Source organism: Sminthopsis crassicaudata, chromosome 1 (genome assembly GCF_048593235.1).
Source record: "Sminthopsis crassicaudata isolate SCR6 chromosome 1, ASM4859323v1, whole genome shotgun sequence".
Classification (NCBI taxonomy): Eukaryota; Metazoa; Chordata; class Mammalia; order Dasyuromorphia; family Dasyuridae; genus Sminthopsis; species Sminthopsis crassicaudata.
Genome location: NC_133617.1, coordinates 746,458,388 through 746,478,777, shown reverse-complemented (window position 1 = coordinate 746,478,777; position 20,390 = coordinate 746,458,388). Strand labels below are relative to the sequence as shown.

The 20,390-nt window shown below is 44.0% G+C and overlaps 1 protein-coding gene across 1 annotated transcript in view; it reads right to left on the bottom strand.

Moving 5' to 3' along the window:
• Positions 1-4,956: 4,956 nt before the first annotated feature.
• The window catches only part of WNT5A (Wnt family member 5A), a 16,926-nt gene continuing 1,492 nt past the window's right edge, over positions 4,957-20,390 (bottom strand). Inside the window, 3 exon segments of the mRNA XM_074284450.1 lie at positions 4,957-9,751; positions 12,832-13,124; positions 19,276-19,526. Coding sequence (XP_074140551.1) covers positions 9,293-9,751; positions 12,832-13,124; positions 19,276-19,526 — 1,003 coding nt within the window. The 3' untranslated portion in view covers positions 4,957-9,292.

Below are 20,390 nucleotides of genomic sequence, written 5' to 3'. Positions count from 1 at the left end.
AAATCTTAGGATCATCTTCTTACTAGAGTGAAGCAGCAGTGGGACTCTGCAACCCCCAGGTGTCGAGCAGGTTTTTTAAAGTGCCACAATGCAAATCTTTGGTATGAGGAAGAGGTTAGAAAAAAGTGCCCTAAAAATTGTCTGCTTCTTCACCCAACCCTGATTTGTTACCATAACAGGTGGGATTACACTCTGTGATCAAAACATACACACATAAACACACACACACACACACACACACACACACACACACACACACCATACACAATAAAATCATTTGTGAAAATTATTCCTCTCACCACTGGTACATGGAATGTGTTTATGAACACCATCAAATCTAATAAACCTTAAAGATAAACATCTCAGTTCCTAGTGCAAAATAATTCAGCAGGCATTACATTGAACTAGCAGTCTTCGGCGAAACAAAACTGGTAAATGAAGGTCAACTCACCAAAACTGGTGCTGGATACAGAGGTTTCTTGAGTGGACACAGTGTAGGGGAATGCTAGGAAGCTGACTTGGATTTTGCAGTCAAAACTGATCTAGTCAACAAGCTTGTATGCTTCCTAAAAATGTAAATAACAGATTCATGACAATTTGATTGCCATTTGCAGAAAAGTGTCCTGTTACCATCATGTGCCTTTGCTTTCGTCATTATCAACCCATGATGAGTTCAAAGAAAAATTTTATGAAGCCCTAGAGATCCTCATCATTAATATATCAAAAAAATGATAAGCTAATAATTCTTGGTAACTTTGATGCCTGAGCAATCACAGATTATCAGATACATCAGGGAACCTTTGGGGGGGAATTGAATCAGAAAGAACAATAGCAATAGTCACTTACTTGTGCATCTCGTGACATTTTCATCACTTACACTGTGTTCCATTTACTTAAATGCAATGAAACTTCACGTATGTACCTTCCTAACAAATATTGGCATTTAATAGATCGTGTCATCATCATCATCATCATAAGAAAAGACAGACTGGATACGAGAAGATAAAGGCTATATATAGCTCAGAGTGCTGTACCAATCATAGACTTATCCTTTCCAAACTAAAGATTTCCATTCAACAAAACCAGTGGCACAAAGGCAAAGTAAGTACCAGAAGACTTAATGTAAAAGATTAGACTACTTGCTTGGGAAGTTGCTAACTTGGAAGAAAAGATGGGCCAACATAAAATTGATGACAGTGGAGCAAAAATACAATTCTTGGTGTAAATCATGTTTACTCATCTGAGCCAAAACATTCATGAACATCAAGATGGGTTTGACTAAAATTATAGGGAAATTCAGAAGCTGTTAAATGAAAAACAAGAACTACAGAGACAGCAAGATATCCATCCCTTTCTAAGAAGGCAGTGCTTAACTCCATCAAAAGTATAATACAATCAAAATTTAGAAAATTGCAGAATTCTTGGATCAGTAAGAAGGCAGATGAAATTCAGTTTTACAATAGTAGTAATCCAAAGTACTTTTATATAGCTCTAAAAGCTATGGTGCATCTCAGCTACTCAGTGCTGATAGAACCACATTGATTAGTGATAAATACATGATCCTGGAGAGATGGGCTAAACATTTTCTTTTTTTATTAAAGCTTTTTATTTATAAAACATATGCATGGGTTATTTTTCAACATTGACCCTTGCAAAGTCTTCTGTCCCAAATTATTCACTCCTCCTCACCCTTTTTCCTAGATGGAAGATGAGTCCAATACATGTTAAATGTGTTAAAATATATGTTAATTCCAATATATGTATACATATTTATACAGTTTTCTTGCTGCACAAGAAAAATCAGACCAATAAGGAAAAAAAACTGGGAAGGAAAACAAAAATGCAAGCAAACAACAACAGAAAGTGAAAATGCTATGTTGTGGTCCACACTCAGCTTCCATAGTTCTCTCTCTGGGTGTAGACGGCTCTTGTTATTACTGAACAATTAGAATTGGTTTGAATCATCTCATTGTTGAAGAGAGCCACGTCCATCAGAATTGATCATTGTATAGTTGTGGTGTTGCCATGTATAATGATCTTCTGGTTCTGCTCATTTCACTTAACTTCAGTTCATGTAGGTCTCTCCAGGCCTTTCTGAAATCATCCTGCTGGTCATTTCTTACAAATCAATAATATTATATATTCAGCCATTCTCCAACTGATGGGCATCCACTCAGTTTCCAGTTTCTTGACACTACAAAAGGGCTGCCAAAAACATTTTTGCACATATGGATCCCTTTCCCTCCTTTAAGATCTCTTTGGGATATAGTAGGGTAAACATTTTTATAATGTTCTCAACAGATTGTCATCAATTAATGCTGAAACCTTGACCATTTACCTTGTGTTGAATTCAATCCCTCTCTAGCTGAACTTCCAAATCAAGAAGAGGTTTTGAATGCATGAAGTTCCTCTCATGTGACAGAGTGCCTAGTGCTAATTCTATTCCAGCTGAGATTTACAAATTCAGGAGTCCACTATTCATACAAAGGCTGATGGAAATTTTCTAGGATATATGGCAAGAAGAGCTTATCATACATTCAAGGATGCCTCATTCATTCATATCTATAAAGAAAAGGGGAAAGAAAAAGTTCTCTTCTGGCAATCACATGGGTCTCTCTTAGCCATTACTAACAGGCTTCTTGCCAAAATCCTCCCTAAAAGGTGAATCCTTCACCTGGAATGTTCATCTACCTGAAAACCATTGGAGCTTCAGATAGAGCTGAAAAATGTTCAGTATTGTGTTTGCGGCCTGGTGATTCCAGAAGAAATGCCAGAAGTTAAATCTATATCTGTACATAGTATTCATCAATATGACAAAAGCCTTTGATATGTCAGAGGTCATGAGGGCTTGTGGAAAACTATGGCAAAACTTATTTGCCCAAATCAGTTCATCATTATCATATATCAGCTATATGACAGCAGGTTTGCCTAGACTCTGGAGAATGGATGATGCCCTCATACTATTTCAGTCACCAGTGTGGAGTGAAGCAAGGCTGTGTGCTTGCTCCCATGCCTTTTTTTCCTGAGGCAATTGGGGTTAAGTGATTTGTCCAGGGTCCCACAGGAAGTGTTTAGTGTCTAAGACCAGATTTGAACTTAGGTCCTCCTGACTTCAGGGCCCACATTCTATCCATTGCAGCATCTAGCTGCCCCTCCCATGCTTTTTAGCTTGATGTTTTCAGCACTATTGTCAGATGCCTTCAATGAGAATGAGCAAATCACCAAGATAAGCAACCCCACTGATGTAAACTATTTACTTGCAAAAGCTATAAGCCAAGACGAAAGTGGAGGGAGAGTTGGTGTATGACTTTTTATTCCCAGGTGATCATGTATTCCATGTAGCCTCTGAGACTGAGATGCAACAGTGTAGAGATTTATTCTCTGTACCTTGTGTTAATTTTGGCCTAATACTTAACACCAAGAAAGCAGAAGTTCTACACCGGCCAGCGCCATTCCATCTCTATGGGGAATCATCAATTATAACAAAGGGAGAAATTTTGAGTGCTGTGGATAAGTGTACTTCCCTTGGCAGTGTACTTAGTATCCACATAGCAAATGAGATTGATATGTATCACCAGAGTTAGTTCAGTGTTTGGGAGGCTATGAAGGAAAGCACGGAAGGAAAGATTTAGGCTGCTCACCAAACTGAAGGTTTACAGAGCATTGTGCTGACTTCATTGCTGTGTGCATGTGAAACCTAGACAATCTACGAGTGCCCTGCCAGGAAACCGACTCACTTGCATTTGAGTTATCTCAGGGAGATTCTGAGAATCACCCCACAGGATAAAATACCTGACAACGGTACTTTCTTCAGCTGAATTATTGAGAATTCAAATTCTACTTGAGAGAGCGCAGCTCCAATGGGCTGGTAATGTCCTTCAAAGACCAAATGTACATGTACAGAGCACTCTGGCTGGTCATTGGTCATTGGTTCATGGAGGTCACAAAACCCTTTCTCATTTACAATTAAAGACTCTGAGGCTCAGAGTGCTTGAGGAACCTCCAGAGGCTCAGCCTGTAAATAACAGAGGTGAGATTTGAAGCCAAGCCCTTCTTCACAGTGTTCTCTCTCTCCTTTCCTCCCCCTTTTCTCCCACTAATGTAATGCACATGCATTTTAATAATTCAACAAGTTAACAGTATTGGTTTTCTGAATTAAATACACATCTTCTCTACAGTGATTTCTACATTATCTCTTATGTAGCTAGCCATCTCAAATTAAATAAAGAATTTATTTTTTCCTTTTTTCAGATAGGATAATTCTGGGCAACATAGATATTACTTAGTTTGATTAAAGAAGTAAAAAAAAAAATGAACTAAAGTCTCAACTCAACCAATAATAATCGGCTAGAGGGGGAGGTGAGGGAATATGATTTGCTAAGAAGCTTAGGTTGCCATTGAGCCCTGGCTCAGAGACCCTCTGGGACTTCCTAAGACAATAGAAGGACTCCGTGGAGCAATCTGCCCCCATCAAATGCTGTTTTGTGTTCTCCAGGAACTAGGTCCCCCTTTCCCACTCTGATTTTGCAGTAACCCAACTAGTTCTTACATGACTCTTCTTTGAATCTGTTGGAAAGGAGTTGCTATATTATTAGGAGCCTGTCCACAGTGGAATGAGCATTAGAGTGGAAAATTGGGGTTTGGATTCTAGCTGTGGTTGCCCACCAGTATGACCTTGCAAAGTAACTGAGTCTAACTTTCTTTTCCCCCTCTGAGAAGTAAGCTTTAGTCCAGACTATCCCAGAGGCTCCTTTCACTTCTAAATCTAGCACTTGGTGGTAAATAAATCAAAATCCAGTGATCAACAATAGGGAAAAGATATGCATTGTTATGCAAAATAGGCGTCCTTGACTTAGATTTCCAGCTGTCATGTACATCATCTCTCTCCTTGACCCTTGTGAACCTGAAGCTTGGGATCAAGGTCTTCCAGCTAAGCACACACACAACTGCACTATATTTTATCAAATGATTTTAATAGAAAAGGTACATGATATGAACAAAAATAAATAATCTTTATCTCATATCTATCCCAGCAAATTTTACACTGCATTTGAAACGATTTAAGATGCTGCTTTTCTCCTTTTGTTTAAAAACTCTGCTTTTGAAACCGATGACATTTTAATCTACTCTTAGATTCCCATGAATACACCATTAGAGAAGTCACATCTATTCCTTGCTCCAGATCCCACGATTATGGTTTCCTCCCCCGTTAAAGGTGACTGACATGCAAATATTCTCTTAAAGCAAAATATCATCAACCTATTCTATATTCCCATTTGGAACTTGAATTCACGGAGGAACAAAGAAATCCTTAATAAAAATAAAACCTTTAAACTCTCTATCCTCTGCCAAAGACACTGAATCCAAAGTAATATAGTTCCTTTCCTCATCTTGCTTTCAAAAGGATCGCATCTATTTTTCGCCGTTTCATGCAGGAGGGGGGAGACTAGAATAAATTTCTTTTTAATAAATATTTTTAAATGTATATTTTACAGTGACAATGCAATATTTTAGACATGTGCTTTGGTGCTTATTTGCATTACATATATGCTTCAAGTTATATATATATAATATATAATATATATGTATGTTTTATATTATGTACCACCAACTTTGGGGGAGGGGGCCTGTTTTCTCCAATCACTACCTTTTGCTATCAGCCGCAAAGCACAGGAAACCAATCCCCTCCGACACAAGTCTCTTGCTCCACTGGAGTTCACTCTTTCAAGATTCTTCAGTGGTCTTGGGTCTTTGGCAATACCAGAAGCTCCAAGAAATGTTTTTTTTTGCACAACTGGCTTGGGAACCAGAATTGGCAGCACCACATAAAATCAAGGGGTTGGCTGGATTCTGCCCACACATTCTGGTGCCAGGCTAGGGGTATCAACAGCAGCAGTTTACAGAACTGAACAGATAAACTTCTCAGGAACTTAAACAGCCTCCCTTTCTCCTTGAGCACATAATGACTATTTTTGAAGCTGGCCCTGTTTGGCTGGTGCGATATATAAATGTTTTGTTCATTTTCTTGTACTGGGAAGGACTCGAATATACTCCAGTATGGATATATATGTACGTATATCTACACATATATAAATATATGTGCACATATGGATGGATGGATGGATACATACATATGCACACACATATATGAAAATTGCTGACTCTCCTAAATAGAGGCTATGTTTTTGCAATAACGAATACTGGTCAATATACAAATGAAGGAAAACTGAAACAGATGTGAGTAATAGAACCACAAGCGTTTACATTTGCCCAGAAATGCTGCTATTTTAAACACTCTATATGTTGGTCTACTGTTTTTCTGTGGAATAATGCATTCTTGGCATCTTTGAAAGGTTTCAATATGTTACAAGGTTATCCTTTAAAAAAAATAAAATAAAAGACTGATTTATCAATCTCTCTCCAGCCTGGTATAGATTTAAGATTTCTCAAAAGTACATATGCTTATGTTAATTGCATGTCCTTAAAAAAAAATATATGAACCCTTCGCTGCCAATGAATTCTTGCCCTCCAGGGCCTGAATTCAGCTTTTTGTCAAGCTTTCTTTCAAGGGGTACTGTCGGCCAGTCCCACAGCGCGCAGCCAACGTCTAATAAAGAAGTCCCACAGTTTCAATGGAAACCACTGAGATATATTTTTTTTTTGGGGGGGGGACTACGAATCTGGTAAAAGAAAAAAAAAAGCATCTTTCTTGCTGCCCTTCAGTCCCTCTAAGAGCCGTTGCAAATCCCCGCCCTGCTCGGAGACAATGACAGGATCCTTGTGGTGCTCAAAGAATGCTACCAGCTTTGGACCATCTGTGTGGGGTTTGGGAGGTCCATTTATAACATAGGAAGAGACGGTTCCCTCTTAGCTAAGTTTCATTTACTATTATCTATCAACCTCAAAATAATTTTGATTTAGCCTAAATTTTCCACTTTCTTATTAAAAAAAAGAAACATTTCAATAACCTAACCTGTTCCTCTGTTCTGATAACCTTCCTAGACATAATCTAAAGGACAATTAAAACCACTTACCGATATACAACCAATGCTTTTATTTTATAGTCTTATCTTTTATCACCGAAGGAGCCTTTCATTGCTTGTACCTTAGATCAGTGAAATTTACAAATCACAGAAGGCAGAAATATGTACATTAAATGTACAGAAGAAAGGAGAAGGAAGAGAAGATTTACAGAATATCTAAAAGACCAGTAAAATATATTACATTAAATATAGCTTAGTGGCTAGGATTGTTCAACTTGGCTCTACTCAAAAATATGATCACTCAATTTTTTATCAAAGGAGGAAAAAAAATCCTTCTTATTTTTTGGTAGAAAATACCCCAAAGGTGATATCTTCAACAAATTGGTGTTTTTCTACTTTAAGATATTCTGTTAGTAACCTCCAGCAATGAAGGGTGAATTTACGTCCTTGTACAATAAGTTAAAAAGGAGGAAATCGGGTTTAAGGAGCTGAGTAATGATGGGAAAAACATGGGAATCCTCCTGCCCTGGACCTAAGAAGACTGTCGGAGGAGGGTATTACAGACTAAATACTGCAGGCCAGATTTGGTGGGATTTGGGTTGAAAGAGGTGTCTCAGAAAACAACAGACATGCTGCGAGCCGAACGGGGTTTGTAGTTATTATTTTTGGTCAATTTTCAAGGACAAAAAGTTCAGATTCCCATTTATAGAAAACACAAATAAAAGGGATGAATTGAGAATGCTGCAAACGCGGCTCTCTTCCTCCTTTTCAGTAATGCCCTCTCAGGAGATTGAAAGGAAACAGGAACAGAATAAGAAGGAATGGAAAAGATGTCTTCAAACCAAGGAAACTATTCGGAAATCGTACCTCCTCCAAAGCCCCGGACCCCAGGGGAACCGCCTTGGTGGGACATTGTCACAGCTCTGACCCCACTCAGAAAACCTTTCCCAGGAAAACCTTGTCCTAAAGAGGCCTCTGCCGCCCCAAATAGCCAAGTAGCCCCATAGTAAGCTGTAAAGGTTCAGACCGCTGGCTGTGTTAGGATATATTTATATTTATATATGTATATTTATATATTTATATATATTATGTACAAAAAACTTTGAGTCTCAGGCCCCATCGGAGCCCCCGGCTCCCCAAGACCCCCACCAAGCCCCTTCTAGCTCTGGGAGCACCTGTCTGACTGACTCCCTGCAGGTGGTTACAAGAGGTAAGAACCAGCACCCAGCCTCATGACTCGCTTTGCTGCCCACCTCCTTGAAGAGAATGAGTCAATAAAAGTCATTTGGATATGAAGCCCTCGGCTCCTCCAGGGAGACTTTACAGAAAATCCAAGTTCTCAGGAGGTGCTCCCGGGATCCACTTCGGCTTGTAGAGATCACAGGGGAAATGCGCTGTGGGGAGCACCGGGGCAGGGCGGGGATCAGTTTTCGGAAATGCCTCTTTCTGGCCGGGGCTGAGACAGAGGCCTTGTGACAGGCTGGGCCGGAGGAACTCCCTGATCCTGACTCCTGTCCCTGGGTCACGGCGCTTCTAAGGGAAACGCTTGAGTTTTCCTTTAAATTCGGACAAAGAAAAAAGGAGGAGGGGAGGAGATGCCCTTGGAGAGACTCTCTCAGGCTGGAGGTCTCCCCCAATCTCACCCCCAGATCCAGTCACAGGGGGTCGGACTGTTGCCCTGATCTTCAAAACATTTACTCAGATCCCTCTCCCTCTCGCCTTTCTCTAGGCTTCACTGTGAGGGCAGAGAGGTTCAGTGGCAGGTGGAGAATACCCATCATTCACCTTGTTCCCCCAGACTCCCCTTTCCAAGGAGCCCGACACCCTAGCGAGCTCACCTTCCTCAGGCCCCCACCGGCCGAGAGCCGCGCGGGCTCCTCAGGGAGCTCTCCCGGCCCGGCTCGGTGCGGCCGAGGATGCTAAGCTGGAAATGGATCCCAGAGGCTCCGGACAAAGGAGGGAGACAAGGCGGCCGGTCCTTTCCTGCTCTCCGGAGCTCCGGCCCGTCAGGATTCGATGTCCTCGCGTTCCAGGCTCTCGGAGTCTCATTTCCAACTTTTCCCCATATAATAAATATTTTCTCCGTCTCCCCCCAATTTTTTGCCAAATAATAATAATAACAATAACAATAATAATAACAATAATAAACCACATAGTTCTGGGATGGGAGCAGAAAACGGTTCTAGTTGCTTCTATTTGCAACCGGGGGCGGGAGTGTGCGGGGAGGGGGACATCATTGAGCGCTCTATAAATAAGGTGAGATAGTCCCGGGGTGGAGAGGGCGCCCCCTGCCGGAGGCAGCAGCCCTGCTATTTGCACACAAACTGGTCCACGATCTCAGTGCACTTCTTGCATTTGACATAACAGCACCAGTGGAATTTGCAGTGGCAGCGCTCCGTCTGCACCGTCTTGAACTGGTCGTAGCCCCGGCCGCAGCACATGAGCTCGCAGCCGTCCATGCCTTCCGAGGTCTTATTGCACAGCCGGCCCTGCGTGCCCAGCGAGCCCGTGCTCTCGTTGCGCACGCAGTAGTCCGGGCTCGGGTCGATGTAGACCAGGTCCTGCGTGGTGGGCGTGTTGAAGCGGCTGTTCACCTGCACCAGCTTGCCCCGGCTGTTCAGCTTCATGGCGGCCGCGCTGTCGTACTTCTCCTTCAGGGCGTCCCCCACTTTGCGGAAGTCGGCGAGCTGCAACCAGCAGGTCTTCAGGCTGCACGACCCCGACACTCCGTGGCACTTGCAGGCCACGTCTGCCAGGTTATAGACCGTCTGGGAACAGAGAAACAAGAGAGACAGAGAGACAGAGACAGAGACAGACAGAGACACAAAAGACAGAGACAGAGAGAGACAAAGAGACAGAGAGAGAGACAGAGACAGAGGAGACAGAGACAGAAACAGAGAGACAGAGAAAGAGAGAGACAGAGACAGAGAGAGACAAAGAGACAGAGAGAGAGACAGAGACAGAGGAGACAGAGACAGAGAGACACACAAAAGACAGAGAGAGACAGAGACAGACAGAGACAGAGGGAGAGAGACAGACAGACAGAGAGACAGAGATAGAGACAAAAACAGAGAGAGAGAGAGACAGAGACAGAAACAGAGACAGAGACAGAGAGACAAAGAGACAGAGAGAGAGACAGAAACAGAGGAGACAGAGACAGAAACAGAGAGACAGAGAAAGAGAGAGACAGAGACAGAGAGAGACAAAGAGACAGAGAGAGAGACAGAGACAGAGGAGACAGAAACATAGAGACAGAGAGAGACAGAGACAGAGAGACACACAAAAGACAGAGACAGAGAGACAGAGACAGACAGAGACAGAGGGAGAGAGACAGACAGACAGAGAGACAGAGATAGAGACAAAAACAGAGAGAGAGAGAGACAGAGACAGAAACAGAGACAGAGACAGAGAGACAGACAGAAAGAGACAAGGACAGAGAGACAGAGAGACAGAGATAGAGACAAAAACAGAGATACAGAGAGAGATCCAGAGACAGAAATAGAGAGACAAGAGAGACAGAGACAGAGAGACACACACACAGAGACAGAGACAGAGAGATAGACAGAGACAAAGACAGAGACCAAGAGAGAAAAAAGAAAGAAGTAGGGGAAGAAAGAAAAGGGAGACATGGGACAAAAGGAGAGGGAGATAAAAAAGGGAGAGAGAAAAAGGGAGAGAAAGAAAAGAAAAGAGAAAAAGAGGGAAATACAGAAAGGGATAAAGAAAAAGAGACGAGAGAGAGAGAGAGAGAGAGAGAGAGAGAGAGAGAGAGAGAGAGAGAGACAGAGACAGAGACAGAGACAGAGACAGAGACAGGCAGAGAGAGAGAGAGAGGGAAAAAGCCAACAATGGATCAGTGTGCTTTGGGTACAATACCAGCCACCCCAGAGGACATGGGCATTTGCTTAGAGACCAGCTGAGGACGTATTTCCTGACTCATAAGAAAAGTGGGGGTGGTCGAGCCATAGCTACTACATGCTGGGCTGGGACAGAGACAGTGAGCGGGTGTTGGCAGTGGCTGCAGGTGCAGCTCCCGAGGGGGACTCGACCTTCAGACCCTGCGAGTGGGAGGCGGCCTTCCTGGAAGCCCAACTCTTCCCCAGCTCCCCTAGAGTAATGGATGAACTAGCCCCTTCCCTAGAGCCAAACACGCTTCATGGGGGTCCAGGGCCATCAGAGGACCAGGAGGTGAGCTACAGGATTGGAAATCCTCATGGGGAGGATATGTTCCTCCCTTCCCACTAAAAATCAACGCTCTAAACCCCCCACCACTGCTCCCAGTCACGGGTCTGGGCACGGTCCCACGTATTCAGCCTGTCTGCAGGCCCTAACAAGGACCTTTAGGGACATGGGTCCCATGAGAATCTCACTAATAGAAAGGTTGCACTTCTTAGGCTCCCGCCCCGAGGCCGGCAGGGTAGGCCCCTCTCCAGATCCCTTTACCGCTGCCCAGAGTCTGTTCTCACTCCTTCACTAGGAGGGCTGGGCAGTGTTCTAGGAGCTGCAGTTTCCATCCTAAATGACAGTCTTTGCTTCCCACGTCATTTAAAAGGAGAAAGGACCATAGGCCCACCCGGAGGCTGGCACTGGGGCATCCACCCAATGAACCCCCAAAGAGGCCACGACTCGGGTTTTGCTCTGCCAAGCTCCCCGAGGGAGGTCCCCATGGATCCCATTAATGATAAAAATAGACCCAATGCGGTGGCCGCCACGTGCTTGAGTGAAGACACCGCATTCAAGGTGGCCGATTCTCTCCTCTCCTTTGGCCTTTGTGGCTCCTTGCAGCCGCACTGGAAACGGCCACCCGGCCCATGCACAAATCCACCTGATCCCTTCCTGCCCCCCTGGGCTGCCTCGGTGGACCTCGGCGTCCCCATCTCTAAATGAAGCTCTCTCTGAGGAACTCTGGGGGCCTCCACCGCAGCTCCATGATTATCTTTCTCCCTTCTTCACCTCAAAACACAGAAGTGTAAAGTCTCCAGGCGAAGGTTTCTGGCATCAACTATGAAAAAATAATGATTCTGGCTTTCTGAGTTGCCAGTGTTAAGAAAAGCTTACACCCTTTCATTCAAACGTTTTAAAGAAACCATAAAAAACCATGTGTTTAACCACAGGAAAAAAAGGGGGGGTGTCTTTAAATATTGTGGAGAAGCTTTTCATATCCTCACAAGGGGCCTGGGGGAGGAGGAGGGGGAGAAGTGGGAGCATGGCGTCGGCGGCGGCAGCGGAGGTTTATAGCCCCCTGCTAGAACGTTCTTCCCTGGGACATTTTGAGTCTTTCTCTCCCCTCCTGAGTGTCTCTCATGATTGGCCAGCCTGTCAGACCTATAAAATTCCAAACTGTTGAAAACCCAGCAGTTTTCCTAGAAAAAGTCCTTTTTTTTTTTTTTTAAAGTCAGAGTTTAAGGTGAGTGATCTAATTTCAGAAGGGGAGGGGCAAAGGCAAGGAAAGAGCCAGAGGCTGAAACCTGGGGAGAGGAGACCTTCTCAGCTGGGTATCCACTGAAATTACTTCTTCAAGAGGGTCCCAAGCAAGTTCTTACCCTTTCCCAGAATGCCAGCCAACCACAAATATGTCAATCTTCCATGGGGGGGAGGAGTGTAAAGTTGGGTATTAAGGATTTTATTTCTGAGCTCACCGGCAGATTTCACTGGGATCTAATTTAAAAGGCCAGAAAAACATCTCCTCGCTAAACCAACATGCTTCAGCAGAGCCACCATGCTCTGCCTTCTCTCTGGTGAAGCTTGGAGGGCCGTCAAGGTGTGGGCCCCCAGGACTCGCTTCACAGGAGTGGGAGGTGGGCACCCGGGGGGAAGTGCTGGGCTCAATCTGCTGTGGGACACTCACCCTCCTCCCAGCTTCATTGTTGTGCAGGTTCATTAGGGTTCGGGCGCTCTCGTAGGAGCCTTTGGAATGGATTCTCTCCCGCTCTCGAGCATCCACAAACTCCTTGGCGAAGCGGTACCCATAGTCAATGTTGTCCCCACAACCTCCCCAAAGCCAGTCTCGAGGCAAGTCTTTGGGACGGGCAGCCCGGCTGCAGCCACAGGTGGACAGTTCCCCTTCCCTGCAGGCCCGGCTCATGGCATTCACTACCCCAGCAGCACTGACTGCATAGGTGAAGGCCGTCTCCCTGCTACCTGTAAGCAAAACAGAGAGCAGTGAGCACCAGGAAAACAAGAACTCCCATCCTCATCCTCCCCAAAAGAGGCTTGCTTCTGCCCCACCCCTCACAAACAAAATTCAGAACAGCTGAATTTAAATGCTGGTCCTACTCCCCCTGAATGGGTCACAAGAGCCCTGGGCCGCAGACAGCATCCTTTGAGTGAGTGGTTCCTTCTGGTTCCAAATCCATGACTCAAATAACCAACAGAAGTACCTAAAAAAAGGCGAGTACCTTTTCTGAAAGTCCCTGTTGGGTGGGAGATTTTAGCAGAGCCCCTTTCCCCGGAAACCTTGGTTTGCCCATCGCTTCTGGTTTGCCCCCAAACAATGACATTACTGACTCATTTTCAATAGAACCCCTGTATGACCTCTTTCTGAAGGACTCCTAACACCCCCAACCAAAGGGCTGTCAAGGATTTTCTGGAGAATTAAAGACAAACCTCGCTGATCCTAAACCTTAAAAGAGAGTAATTCTCACCCCCCCCCCACCAAAATCACAGAACCATAGAGAGAAGCTTAAGAGCCACCCCCATCCACATCCTTCGATTGACAGATGAGGGCAATGAACCCTAGAGAGGCTAAGTGGATTCCCGAGGTCACAAAGCCGGGAACACAGGCTGCCCATTCCCAGTTTTTCACGTGTGTGCATTTAAGCCTTGTTCCCGCTTCAGCGGGTGCCCACAGCTAGCCAGTCGGCTGTGTTAACAAGGCGGCAGCCGTGTTTGGCCCTGGGACGAACATTCAGAGGAAAGATCTAGCAAAAGCCCTTTGTCCTTCTCCCCACTCTAGAGCAGGAAATCTTTATGGTCAGCAGCCTTGGATATTAAAATAAAAATCCAGATTAACCCTAAAGTGGGCAAGGAACTGAAAAGATGGGGGGAAAGGGCTTTCCCAAACTACCTTTGAATTCCGCTGCTCTGTGGGGAAATTTACTTGTGTTAGAAGAAACCACTAAGTATAAAGTATAAAGTTAGGGAGGGGGTAAGCAAGGAGAAAGTAAACACAGAGGCGATCAGAACTCTGGGAGGGCCTCTGTCTCTTCATCTGTAAAATGCAAGATTGGACTCGACGGTCCTAAAATAGCCACCGGCAAGTGAGTGGAAAGGGCAGGATTGTGTGGTCCTCCACCCAACTCCGAGAGCTAGTTCTGGGGTCCCCTCAAAGTGCAGCTGAACCAGCTTTGATCATCCCCTTGGTCCCAAATCCAAACAGCAGGCGGCTCCCCTCTTCTTGGACCTCTCTTCAACACAGCCTTAATTCCCTTTTCTAGGAATGGTGAGAGTTCCGATTTGCAGCCAGAACCTCCCTCGCACATTTAGAAAATAAATAACTCGGGGAGTGAGCCCGTGGTTGGCATTTCCTGCCATGGAGGAGCAGAATCCAAATGAGTGACTGGGGGGGGGGGGGAGAACGTCATATCTACCTTGAACTTGAACTTGGGATGGGAGTAGGCAAGAAAAAGAAAGCAGAAATAAGACTAGGTATTGGATTTCTGTTCTTCAGATGGGAAAAATCCACGATTAAAAATCTTGAATTAGTTGGGGCCGGGGTGAAAAAATAAAGTCAATATGAAGCGAAAAAACAAGACCATATTCTATAAAGGACATAAAAGGCTTCTACAAAGTAAAACACATATACACGCCTATTCTCATATCCACTTAAAAATCCCTGTATGTATTTACGTGGATATGTACTTATAGTTATATACTACACACTGCCTTGTGTATCTGTGAAGCAATGGGGCCCGGGAGATCAGGGTCACATCTTGCCTGACATCCATTTGTGGTTTGATCTTGGAGAATTCCAAACTTTGTGTTCCAGACAAGTGTTTTAAGCCCACAACTCACAAGGGAGCTGCTAATCTCCACAGGTAGGAAGAGTCCTTGGGGACTAGGAATCCCTTAGAAGGATGAAGTCACAACTCTTTTCTAACCAATAAAACACACACACACACACACACACACACACAGATACACACACGTGCGCGCGCGCGTGCGAGTGATCACTTGCAACAGCATGGCATAGAGTTCTTGACTTTAAGTATGAAAGATGCACCCTCAAATCTCACATCTAGCAATTACTGGCTACTGGGTAGTCACTTTATCTCTTTCATAATCGCATTTTCCTCATCTGTAAATGGAAGAGGCTAAACTAGATTACAGTTTCTTAACCTAGAAACCGAGAATGTTATAAAATAATGAAATTTCCATACAATTGGTTTCCCTGGTAATCTTATATAATTTATTTTAAATATTTAATAAGATTAGAAGTCCACAGGCTTCGTCAAAGGGCTGCCCTAAGGGTGAAAGACCCCCCAAAAAGGGGGAAAAAAGCAAACAAAAACCCTAGTATAGAGGAGATCTAAGGTCTCTCTCTGTCTCTCTGTATATGCTCACATACATACACACAGGTACATATATGTACACATGTGTGTTTATCTATCTATCTATCTATCTATCTATCTATCTATCTATCTATCTATGTATATATATATATTTTTCCAAGTTAGAAAGAAGAAACTGACTGAAATTTTTATGGTATAAAAAGAGAATCTCTCTTCTTAAAATTTTACATTTTCCTCAAAATACAAGAAAAGACAGGGGCAGAGAAACCTAGAAGCAAATTAGTTCCTAAAAGAAATATTATCCTTTGGAAAATGTGCCTTTTTAGCTCAATACAATCGGTTCCCTCTTTCATTTATTCCGTAATATCGCTGATCTGATTGAGAATTCTTCTGTGTGAAATCTTCCAGTCTCCCTAAATGATGCTGCCTTCTGAAAACATCTTTGCCCTCGGTGCAAACAAAAAAAGCAAGGGCTGGAAAGGTGGGGGGAGATGACTACTTAATGAAAAATGAGGAACTCTCTCTCTCTCTTTTTTTTTTTTTGGATGAATAAGAGTCTTAATGAACCCTGTTTTACAAAGTGTCTCGAAAGCATTGACACGTAAGAAAAATGAAGTGGCTCCGTTAAAGAGGACAGGGGTCAGGCGTATCACCCTAAGCCTTCTTGACACTGGTCCTATTATAAGGTCAGATTTTCACATGGATTAATTGTTTCTGAACAACTTCCCTGATGTATTAGGCTTCCATGAGTGCAAGCAGTATGCACACACATGTGTGCAAATACACACTGTCTGTCTCTTTCTCCTTCTGTTTCTGTCTCTCTGTCTCTCTCTTCTCCATCTCTGTCTCTGTCTTTCCACACACTCTCTCTTTCAGTGTGTGTGTGTGTGTGTATGTGTGTGTGTCTTTTTCCCCGTCTCTGTCTTTCCACATATATTCTTTTTCAGTTTGTGTGTGTGTCTGTCTGTCTCTTTCTCCTCCTGTCTCTGTCTCTCTGTTTCTGTCTCTTTGTCTTTCCACACATATTCTCTTGTCTGTCTCTGTGTGTGTCTTTCTGCGCTCTCTCTCTCTCTCTCTCTCTCTCTCTCTCTCTCTCTCTCTCTGTGTGTGTGTGTCTCTCTCTCTGTCTCTCTCTCTCTCTCTCTGTCTCTCTCTCTCTCTCTCTCTCTCTCTCTCTCTCTGTCTCTCTCTCTGTCTCTGTCTCTCTCTCTCTCTCTCTCTCTCTCTCTCTCTCTCTCTCTCTCTCTCTCTCTCTCTCTCTCTCTCATCTTTCCACACACACTTTCTCTGTCTGTCTCTCTGTATGTGTCTCTGTCTCTTTTTCTCCCTGTCTCTGTCTCTCTATTTCTGTCTCAGTCTTTCCACACATACTTTCTTCAGTGTGTATATGTCTGTCTGTATCTCTTTCTCCTCCTGTTTCTGTCTCTTTATCTTTCCATACACACTTTCTCTGTCTGTATATGTGTGTGTGTGTCTCTGTCTCTTTTTCCCCCATCTCTGCCTCTCTGTTTCTGTCTCTCTCTTTCCATTTTCACCAACAGATGGTCTGCCTTCTCCCTGAATGTATTCTCCTGAAACAAACCTTTACTGTGGATAAATCCAAACTAAATAACTTTCTCACTCCTGTCAAGATGGGGGAGGAGGAATCCCCCTAGGTCTTATTTATCCAGAAGTCTTTTGCTTTAGGGTCTAATATACTTACTCTTTTCCCCCACCCCGCTTCCTCTTGTTCAACCCAAAATAATGAGTCCTCCCCCCCGCCCCCCAACCTTGCTCATTCGGATGGCTGATGGGTTGGCTGCTCCTTACTTAGAGAAGCTGATGCTTTCCTGAAACTTGCTGAAGTCATTGATCAATAATTTGGCGGGAAAAGCTTCTGCATACTCTCTCATCGGTCCAGGATATCAGCTGACTCAAAGATATGATCAAGGAGAGAGTCCTCTCCAGGGAGTCTGGACACACTCCTCCCCATCAACCCACCCACTTCCCATGAACCCAAACAGGAGTCAGGCACCAGGAAATGCTGTCAAGGGACAATTAAATTATGCTCTGGTGCAAAGCCTTCACTTGTCCCCGAGGAAGGTGGTTCTTGGCTCCTGGACCACACTTGCAATAGGTTTGCCTTCAGACCTCAAATTCACTTAGTAAATGATAGCTTTTTCTGAAGTCTGTGGTATGGGGTGTTCCATGGATGGAAGACACTCATGAATGGGGCCTGGAAACAAAGGCACTATTGGAGTGACTACCCCGAGGATCTGCCCCCATTACCGCCCATTCCCCCCAAACACCCCCAGTACTCTCATTACCATAGGACATACGCCAACATATATTACTGAAGACTATAACAAGAGTGTACATTCTCGGATTGGAGAACAGGCCAGTTCTGTGCTATCTCGAAGAACCAAAGACATTCAAACACCCACAAATCACAAAGCACCATACCGCTGACACCTGGTTTGTCCCACACCACCTCATGTGGCCTGAACAGCCTTCACCATATGAGCAAAGACACATTCTGGGATAGCCCATATGCCACGGCCCACTGACTCGGTACTCCTAAAGCTTAGCTCTGAGACCGAGACCCTTATAAATACATTCGTTTCCATTTTAATCACTAACAGAATGGCTAAAATCCTACAAAACTTTGTGGGCTGAAAATACAGGCTATTTTTCCATTCAATTAGAAGAATGGCTTCCAGTTATGTATTATTTTAGTCTAGGAAGCTGGCAAACACGATGTCCAGTGCCAGCCTGGGTTTTAGCCTGGGTTTTTTGTTCTCAGCGAATGAATTTTTCAAATTTCTTAACGTATTCTTGCCATCCTTGATGGATCCGAAGCCACATTTTCCTCAGGGAGTCAGAGGGACAGACTAATTAATTGCTTTGATAAATTACATCTTTTGGAAATTACACTTATAGTCATTTCAAGGATTTGTTGGAATAAAAATAAAGAGACCTCAAGGATATTTATACTCAAGAATAAGCACAGAACCAGATTTGCTAGTGCCCCCCATCAAACCAAACTGAATCTAATTGATTTTTTAAGACCTTTACCTTTGATCCCATTTAATACCATTCCTACTACTTTGAAAGGTTAAGTCCCCTATAACAGGTTGTTTGAGATCACAGACTGGAACTTTAAGCAGCAGCGATCTTTATTTCCGAACCTGAAATTCTCAGTTAAGATGCTGCCCGTGCCCTTTTCCAACAAGTAGCAAAAGAACAAAGAGAAATTCCCTTTTAACTGAAGATCCCCTCACCAATGACCCCACCTAAGTTTCCTTCACATGCCAGTTACAGGAAAACTCTCTATATACCAGATATTTCTTTTCTTTTGCTCTAAAACAAAGCACTCTTAAATCAAAAGCTTTCAGCTTGCCACTGGGGTGATGTTAATTGTTTCAGAAGCTAGGCAACTTCTGAAAACCGCAAATGTTTTGGAATCCCAACACCCCCCCCCCAAATGCCAGCATCCTTGCCGTCCACTTTTGGGAAAGCGAAAAGAAGCTGGATCGTTCCGTTCGAAAGAACTCTGAGATCCAGAACATTGCTATATCGAGAAGACCAAGCAAAAAGAAAAATTGCTGGCAAACTCAACCAGCCTGAATTACTGTTATTAGTAATATAACGCTGGCACTGCCGGCAATAACAACAGAAATAAAAAGATCGAAAACCATATTGTGCAATCAGAGGAGAACAGGAGGCAGGCCTGGGAGTAAATCGAAATAATTGTATATTTGCAAAAAATGAAGGGGGAGAGAGAATGAAAATTGATTTCCTACCTATCTGCATGACCCTTCCAAAAACGGAGGTGTTATCTACAGTGCTACAGTTCCAGCGACGGTGTCGGAATTGATACTGGCACTCCTTAATGCCCGTCTTCGCTCCTTCTCCAATATATTGCATGTGGTCTTGATAGAGATGACAGAGTTTCTTCTGGCCTTGAGAGAGTCCCGCCAGTTGACTACACAGGGGCTGAGCTCCTATAATATAGACTTCTGACATCTGAACAGGGTTATTCATGCCCAGTGACCTAAAAGGAGGGAGGGAAAGACAAGTATTGGAGATCTGAGATAAACTTAGCCCTCCAGATAGCCCCTGAAAACAGGTCAGCCCTTCCTGGGCCCGTGTACACACATAGGCTTTCTCTGGGGGTCCTTTTGGACAAAATGAAAGGAGAATATGGGAAAAGTTCTGTGTTTCAATCAATGGTGTGGCCCGTGCTGTCTCAGTCTGGCAGGCTGACTTGGCCTTGGTTCCTCCTACCTCCTGCCTTGTTCTCCCCTTCAATCTCCCTGGGCCCAGGTGCTTTCCAGATTTATTTCGGCACATGCCAGAGAAAGCGGAGCGGTTTCAGGGAAGAATTCGAACTGCAAGATGGGATTCCCTCCACACTGGGTGTCCTTACTCTATTTGGAGGGAACTACGCTGAAAATCGAGAGCAGCCCTGAATAACCAAGGGTAGGAATAAAGATAGTATTCTCCTCTGTCAGAGAGACAGACACAGAGATAGACAGAGGGACCGACACAGAGACAGAGACAGAGACTATTAACCCATTAACCCATTTGTCCATACATATATGTGTATATGTACAAGGATGTGTGTGTGTGTGTGTGTGTGTGTGTGTGTGTTGTGTGTGTGTGTGTGTGTGTGTGTGTGTGTGTGTGTGTGTGTGTGTAAAGTCTACTACAGAAACCAAGCACTATTTGGGGAAATTTTTAAAAGAGCTTCTTATATGTCCCCAAAGGACTAAAACAGGGTATTCAGTCAGGCAGCAGTCAACTTAGACAGTAAGAAAAATGTGGTTCATTTAAGGGAGGGGGGAAGAATCCAGAGCTGTCATAAATCATTGCTGGATATGCTGCAGTCTGGAAGACCAATGACTCCATGAAATCT